We start from the raw sequence: 8,216 nt of genomic DNA, 5'->3' as shown, positions 1-8,216 counted from the left end.
TATCCAGTGTGAGGGATGCACCGCTGGTATCTGCACGCGTAGCTGGTATCCCCAAACCCACTCACTCTAACCCTTCTGTTCCTGAACTAATTCCCCTGTCTGAAGTGCTTCCTATGATGGGAATTGCTTTTTGGTGTGTTTGGGCTGCATACACTACCACAGAACTTCCAGAGATGGCGGTGCTCACTCCAGGTCCTCCAGAGGTGGCGGCTGAGGCTGCAGAACCCTCCGAGGTGGCGGCGCTCGCTTTGGCTCCTGGTATGGTGGTGGCACCCAGCAATACACTATCAGTCTGTCCTGTCACGGTCAAAGGGACCGTTGCTGAACTCTGTACCTGTCCTGTTAAGGAGAATATTCATGAACTCTCCCTGTTTCCTGCTGGTATTGCTGTAGAACCTCCAGAGGTGGCGGCATCCGCTGAAGAACCTCCGGAGGTGTCAGTAGAATCCACTTGTAAACTCTCTTCCTGTTCTGTTCCTGCCAAGGAGGCCGTCTGCAAACTCTCTGCCTGTCCTGTCACGGCTATGGCCAAGGAGGCCGTCTGTGAACTCTCTCCCTGTCCTGTCACGGCTATGGAGGCCGTCTATGAACTCTCTGCCTGTCCTTTCACGGCTCTGGAGGCCGTCTGTGAATCCTCGTCCTGTCCTGTTACGGCTTTGGAGGCCGTTTATGAACTCTTGTCTCGTGTTGAACCAGCCATGGAGGTTGCTTATGAACTGTCAGCCCGCTCAGTTGTCACCAGGGAAAATATTGATGAACTTCTTGTGTTCCCTGCCTCGGTCCTTGAGACCATAAATGCTTTGTCTGTTTCTTGTGTCTCAGTTTTCCCTAGTTCCCAATCTCTACCAGGGGTCTCTGTTCCGTCTGCTCCGCCATGGTGGTCTACTGTCTGGCTCTGGTGGTCTTCTGCTCCGCCGTGGGGGTCTTCGGTCCCGTCTGCTCTGCCGTGGTGGCCCTCTGCTCTGCCGTGGTGGTCTACTGTCTGGTTCTGGTGGTTCTCTGCCCCGCCGTGGTGGTCCTCTGCCCCGCCGTGGTGGTCCTCTGCTCCGCCGTGGTGGTTCTCTGCCCCGCCGTAATTATTATACCCTTAATCCATTACACAAGCTAGCTTAGTTTAATAGTAATTATCAAACTTTTATTTTAAATTAATATAAAAATATAGATATGCAATACAAATTTCAGGATCAATAGCTTTAAACATGACTACATATGAGCTTAGATTTGAAGTGTTTTTATACTTATAATTATAATAAAAAAAATGTATTTGCAATTATATGGCTAGATGTTTTCTTTAAGTTTTCCTCTTTCATGGATAGATCGTTTCATCTGGTAAATGTGTTTAAATTCTTCATATTGTTCAATCTTTTAATCTTTGGTAGTGAACCGCACTGACTCTCTCACGAGAAGTGAATCACAGTTTCAAGGCATGTGATTGGCTGTTCATTACTGATGTCACTCTTTCATGTGCACTTGCTCCATTAACTCAGGATCAAGCCTGAGTTGACAGAGAAAGCTGATGATCAGCTTCATGGTACCAACAAAGCCGGACTGGACTGGTTTGGTCAACGTCGACTCAAAACTAATCCTGTAACCCCGAGTTTGTTCAGCCACCATCATGGTACAGTCCCAAGTTGTATTAAGTTAATATATACCAAGTCCCTTTCATTTTACCCAGATACTGGTTATTAACCAAATATCAGATGTAAATACTCTACTTTTACACTTTTAGACTGTGAAATAAACTCAAAAAAAGTATTAATCACAAATCTGAAGAACCCAACAAAAAAGGTTTGTGAATTTCTATTTCTGCATATGATGCTTGACATAAAAACATGTTGCAGCATAATGTAGGAGGGAAAGACAATAATTCAGATATTTTAAGTAAGGATTTGTCTCTGCATCAAATTATCAGTGAACAATAAAAAAAAAAACCTAAAAAAATCACAATACATCTGTAAATATGTCGTATGATAATTAACAGACATCTGTAGCATGCATCATCAGTTAAAATTGACTATTACAACATTTAAAAACCTTTCTGTAAAAAGTTCAATGCAATGATTAGATGAATCAAGATGAGAAAGTTTCCATGCATTTCTATTAGGATTTCTGTAACAATTATTCATGGTTATTAAAAGCACTTCTGTTGATCTCTGTATTTAATATTATATTTAAAGCATTCAGTACAGTAAATGGAGCAAATATCCACGTAAGCTGTATAAATACCCCCATATCATTGAGATGAAGATAAATCTTGCTGTAATCTGTTATTTGTAGAGTATTTTATACTAATTGTCACGATCTCCAGCTGGAGTGCCTATGAACACAGAGGGCACTCCACCTCGGACTCTTGCCAATCTTCCCCAGACTACATTTCTCATAATCCTTTACTGGACTCATCATCAACTGATTGCCTTCACCTGTATCTCATTACCTCATCAGTCTCGCCCTATTTAAAGCCTGGTTCAACCAAACACACATGGCTCAGTATTGTTTGTTCACAGAAATGATAGATATGTACTGGAGCCCGTATTTGAATCCTTGATCAACAATACAAAGTGACAGATTTTTGTAGTTTAATGGTTTGTGTTAATTCATCATTATATACAGTGCAGGTTTAAAAACATCTGTAAACATTTAATCACATGAAGCTGTTTCTACTTCCACTTCAGTGAATCTCAGTGAACTGCAGACATTATTTTAACATTTCATCAGAACACAGACTGTAACGAACACACAGTTTAATATTGCTGCAGTATCTGATTTGAGGAAGACAGTGATGATGTACCTTTAGTTACGTGTGTCTTTGTAGTTGAGGGATTCTGAGAGTTTGTGACTGGTGTCGTCGTTTGAGCTTGAGCTGTAGAGAATGAATATTAGTTCAGATTCATCATACTGTAGTGAGAAAACATCTTCTATACCGTGCTTTCTGAACTACAAGTCGTGTTTTTATAATCTGAAACATGCTACGATTTATTCCAAACATGATGATGTACCTTTAGTTACGTGTGTGTTTGAGATGTGGACTGGAATCACTGCTGTCGTTGAGTCAGTTTGAGCTGGAAAAGATGAATGTTAGTTCATATTAATCATACTGTAGAATAAAACTACCATATTTTAATTAGTTATCACACAAGATAACTCCATCATTATGTGACAAGGCGATGTATGATTTGGGACTATATTTCCCATAGGTCTGTGGGGTAATGTGCTATAAAGAGACGCGCAGTAGCATGGCCTCCTCTCGTCTCATTCATTCACTGATGTTACAAACAAGTGTGCGCTAATATCAGGTCATTTGTACTGTGTTTTAATAGTGACTATCTTGATGAATTTATTTCAATCACGAGAGCTGTTTCTGTTTAAGCAAATACAGGTAGATTGATGCCAAGTTGTTTTATGCTGCGCATGTTTAGAATAATCTGTGTGTCGTTAGGTCATCTTCATTTAATGAAATGTGGACATCAAGTATCTTCATGCATGGGTTTTATCGTGAGCTAATGAGAATATGTAAAGACAGTAGTAGACTACGTGCGGTGAAAAAGTGGTTTTATTTTGTTGTTGTGTTTCAGAACCCTGCTTGTATTTCTGGTGATTGGCCTGGAAACACAGTCCTCAGAACCGATGAATGATGTGTGAGTGAATTGTGTTCAGAGGTAGTAAGAACTGTCAAGTGTTTTCTCATGAACATTTATGAAGATGGTTGTTTTAATAAAAGTTTGTTTTATAGGTCTCTTACCAAATGTTACTCTGCAACTAACTATTAATTAATGGAAACGATCCATGCTGAATGAGAGGGATACGAGCAGCTTCAGTTTAGCTTTAAATAAGTTGTTATAGGTTCAGCATTTCAAATAAATGTTGTTTGCAATGAATTACATTATAATTTACTTTTATTTTATACTCATATTTTTCATTTTTGTTCTGTAAAATATGGAATAGTGCAAATATGTGGACCGTTTGCACCAATAAAACAAGCATATTATGTTCAACACACACAGCCACATTCACTTTAGCCTTAAACGCTGTTTTAATTTGAGGATCCTTGAAAACATTTGGTTTTCCAGAAAGTGTGAAAAGCCCTGTCGTAGAATATGACAATCATATTTTAACTTAGATCATAACATTACATAAAAAGTTAAAATTTTTGCTGTCAAGTTTCAATTCCAGCAGAACTTCTTGACTTTTACATTAGTTCATTAGTGTGCAGCAGTGCTTTGAGTTTCTCTTCTGTCAGACTGAACCAAGCTTTTGTTCTTCCGTTTGTTCTGCTTCAATAATACTAACAGTCCTTAATATTACTGACATTATGAGGGTCTGAAACTGATTAATGAGCTTGTTTTCTCACCTGAACTCTTGACAGTATAAGTGACTGAGGTCTTGACTTGATCTCTCTGAGTAACATTGCATCTCCACTCTCTGTTGTGATCTTCATTCAGGAGTGTTGTATTCAGAGAGCTGATACAGTGTCCTGGAGCTGATATCTGATATCTGGAGTCTGATCTCGTCAGTTTAACACCAGCCTGATTCACCCAGAACAGCTCAATTCCCTCAGAACGGATCCAATCATCACAAGAGACTCCAGCAGATGAATACAGCTGACAGAAGAGAGTCACAGAGCGGCCTGCACTGATCTCAGTCTGTGAGGATGAGACTGAAACACAAAATAACACACAAATCACATACATGTCAAGCATCATGGGTTTTTAAATGAAGAATTTGCCCTTTTTAAATTGAGCACATAATCGTAAAATTACCACGAAGAACATGCAGGTAAACACGAGCATCATTTCCTTGTTGTTTGTCATTCACATATTGTCTGCAGATGTAAGATCCATAATCTTCTTTTGTGACGTTCTTGATGTTCAGAGAGCAGTCAGACCCCAGACTCAGTCTCTCATGTCTCTCTGTGTCTTCCTTCTTTACAGACTCTTCAATCATCATGGGAGTTTAGATGAAGAATTTGCTCTTTTAAATTGACCACATAATCATAGAATTACCATGAAGGACATGCAGATAAACACGAGCATCAGGTTCTTGTTGTTGGTCTCTATTCACACCAGTCCATTGTTGGCAGCTGTAAGGTCCATAATCTTCTTTTGAGATGTGCCTGATGTTCAGAGAGCAGTCAGACCCCAGACTCAGTCTCTCATGTCTCTCTGTGTCTTCCTTCTTTATCCCTAAAGTGATCAGTTCAACTGTTTCTGAATGTCTGAATATGTTATTATAGATCCATGTAGTTGATTTGCAGTCATGAAGAGCATTATTACAGGACAGACGGACATTTTCACCAGAACTGATGAACACATGGGTCACTTCTGCTCCACTGGAGCCTGAAACACAAGAACATTTGAATTATAATTATGTTATATATTAATAAATGAAAACATACCAGCATAAAAAGCAGAAGATTCAGATCATACAGGATTTTTCACCAATTAGTACAAACACACTCTCCAGAATAAACTACTGTTCTTCATCAGAGAGCTGTTCGAATCACAAACACACTCTCAATATGAAGATAATTCAGCATCAGATGTTTGAGTGTGAAACTGTCTAGTTTTAGTGCGTTCAGGAATAATCCAGTATGTTCTGAATGAAACAAAACTGATAACTGATGGTGTTCAAATGAACTCTTTCTCAGACTAATTCCACTGAATGTCTTGAAGAGAGATTTCTTTAGACATTTTCTCTTCCTCTCAGTCTTCCTCTTCATTATTTGCTCTCAACTCTTTCTTTAAATACTCTCGGCTCCTCCTGTGGTTTTAGCTTCCTCTGATCTGACAGACCGAGTGTTTAAATGCTGCTAGAGTTCTTATTTAGTAACATGATGCCAGTCGTAATGGAGAAGTGTGAGAAGAGAGATCAGCTCGTTCTGTTTCCACCTCAACAAGTTAAACTTTCCCTCGAGAGCCGAGCGCCGACTGATGCGGTGTTGTGGATCAACTGGGGATGTGATCGTGAGCTATTTTACTGAACTTTCGTCAGGATTCGTCAGATGCAAACTACGAAGCTGCAAAGAAAACATGTTTGGTACATTATTAATGTTCTTAAAAAATGTTGGTACAACTATTACACTGTGTTGTTTCCTCAAGACCTGTGCTAATGTATTCAACACAGTTTAAGTGTAATTTTAACATGACGGTAGCAGGGTTCACAAACCACGCTCACGTTATCCTGAGACGTACACTTCAATAAAAATTACAATTACACTTAAACTTCTTATACTACTCTATCATAGGGAGAAATGCATGTAGTACACGCAAGTGGTATATTTAGGTTTTTGTTTTTTAGATTTAACAACAAGATTTAGATTTCAGTTCTACATTTAAATGAATATAAATTGGTAGTGTTAAAGTTCAGTGTGTGGGTATCTTCTGTTCCTATATTTAGTTGTGTTTCTTCTTTTTAAATAGACCAATAAAATAGCAAATGAATTTGACAGCCAGTATTCATCATGCTTTTTCATTCTGAGCCCCAAAGCCTACCAGCTACCATCTGTGAGGGAGGTTATCATTAAAACAATAAATTGCAGAAGGTCTGCCTCTATTTTACAGTCAGTTTTTTTTACACCTCAGTGGATTTCTGCCACAATATATTGCACAATTGTTTTGAACCAAGATCTGCAAATTTATCAACTAAATAATGTGGATTGTTTTTGGGTGATGAACAGTTGACTGGAGTCTGTATAGCTGGCAACAACGCACTGACATGCAAATATCTGATAGAAGAGTACCCTCACTTTACATTTAGAAACACCCCATTTTCACATTCTCTGGGTGTAAAGAGTTTTCTTTTGTTTATTTAATGCTTTAGTTTTTGCATACTTGGACTGGTTTCCACATTTACAGGCTTCTTGAAATTGAAAAAAAAGTATGCAAACCCAAAAACATTTAAAAAATAATAATAATAATAAAATAAACGCTTTAAATGCATGCAGGGCAACAGTGTCTTTCAGATGTGGAAGATCTGCCCACACAGTCCCAGTGGTACCATCTTCCACAGCTCATATTCAATCTAAGGAGGAAAGCACAAAAGGTTCATAATGACATGATACAAGAGAACAGCTACTCCAGCTTTCTCAGTCTATACTCTTCTCACCCATTGGTCAGGTTCACTTTTGCATGTATTCTGCTCTCCACAAGAGCGGCAGAGGTCTGAAAGGTCATCTTTTGACAATGTGGATATGAGTGTGTTGGTCATGAGTATGAGACAGTTTCCTCTCCTTCCTTCATAAGAAGGGCCTGTGCTAACCGATGTGAAAATTATTCTGTTCATAAATCAAGCTTTAACTTTAACACAATTGACTGATATACTTTAATAATTTGATGGCAAATTCTCAAATTTAATAAATGTATTAAAATTTGAAGACTTTATAATTACATTGATTAATACAATATAAATGATTAAGTGGTAATAGGTGGGTCTACAATAAAATGTTGAGAAATATAACAGATGAACAGAATAATTTATTGCTCATGCATATTTCTGATTTTGTGTACCGATTTTTATGTTCCAGACCCTGACATAAAATGTTTGGTGGCATGCTATCATCAGGCTACATATGAATGGTACATTGCTTGCTCTCTCAACCATACTTCAAAGTTTTGGTGATTAACATCCATGAAAGAAACAAAAAGGGAGGTTTCAGACATGCAAAGTCTATTTACAGCACATTAAATATGCTACACTAATAGTAGTAAGGCTTTCTTCTGTGTAAACTTTTCCTTACATGTACAATTTTAGCTGTATTTTTTGTGTCCTCTTCAAAAATTGCTTTTGAGAAATTTTGGTTACACTTTATTTCGATAGTCCACTTTAGACATTCTACTAACTATAATTAACTTTGTAACTACATGTCAACTAATTATCATTAATTTGCAACTACACGTCTACTAACTCTCAGAGTAGACTTAGGGTAGGTTTAGGGTTAGTTGAAAAAGTTGACAAAGAAAGTGTTAGACGATATTAAACAGTCTACTAATACTCTACTAACTGCTAGTTGACATGTAGTTGTAATGCTATTTACTGTTAGTAGAATGTCTAAAGTGGACTATCGAAATAAAGTGTTACCGAAAGATGTGTTTAGTTTATATATTTTAACATTGACACTCCATCTGAAATAAATATGTAAGCTTTCTCTGCTGCTTCGGTTTAAGATATTTTACACAGAAAACAATTCTGTTTAGATTAAGATTTTCAGTTTTTGTTTTGCG

The 8,216-nt window shown here is 38.0% G+C and overlaps 1 protein-coding gene across 1 annotated transcript in view; it reads right to left on the bottom strand.

Moving 5' to 3' along the window:
- Positions 1-728: 728 nt before the first annotated feature.
- The window catches only part of LOC107703829 (uncharacterized), an 8,671-nt gene continuing 1,183 nt past the window's right edge, over positions 729-8,216 (bottom strand). The window contains exons 2-7 of the mRNA XM_016506587.1: positions 5,001-5,333; positions 4,349-4,654; positions 2,997-3,059; positions 2,789-2,860; positions 980-1,086; positions 729-782 (exon numbers count right to left, since the gene is read on the bottom strand). Coding sequence (XP_016362073.1) covers positions 729-782; positions 980-1,086; positions 2,789-2,860; positions 2,997-3,059; positions 4,349-4,654; positions 5,001-5,333 — 935 coding nt within the window. The remainder of the gene's footprint in view (positions 783-979; positions 1,087-2,788; positions 2,861-2,996; positions 3,060-4,348; positions 4,655-5,000; positions 5,334-8,216) is intronic.

The sequence above is a fragment of the Sinocyclocheilus anshuiensis genome, unplaced genomic scaffold, assembly GCF_001515605.1.
Source record: "Sinocyclocheilus anshuiensis isolate Anshui unplaced genomic scaffold, SAMN03320099.WGS_v1.1 scaffold2431, whole genome shotgun sequence".
NCBI classification, from domain to species: domain Eukaryota; kingdom Metazoa; phylum Chordata; class Actinopteri; order Cypriniformes; family Cyprinidae; genus Sinocyclocheilus; species Sinocyclocheilus anshuiensis.
The sequence above is the reverse complement of the archived record's forward strand: the minus strand, read 5'-3'. Positions and strand labels throughout refer to the sequence as shown.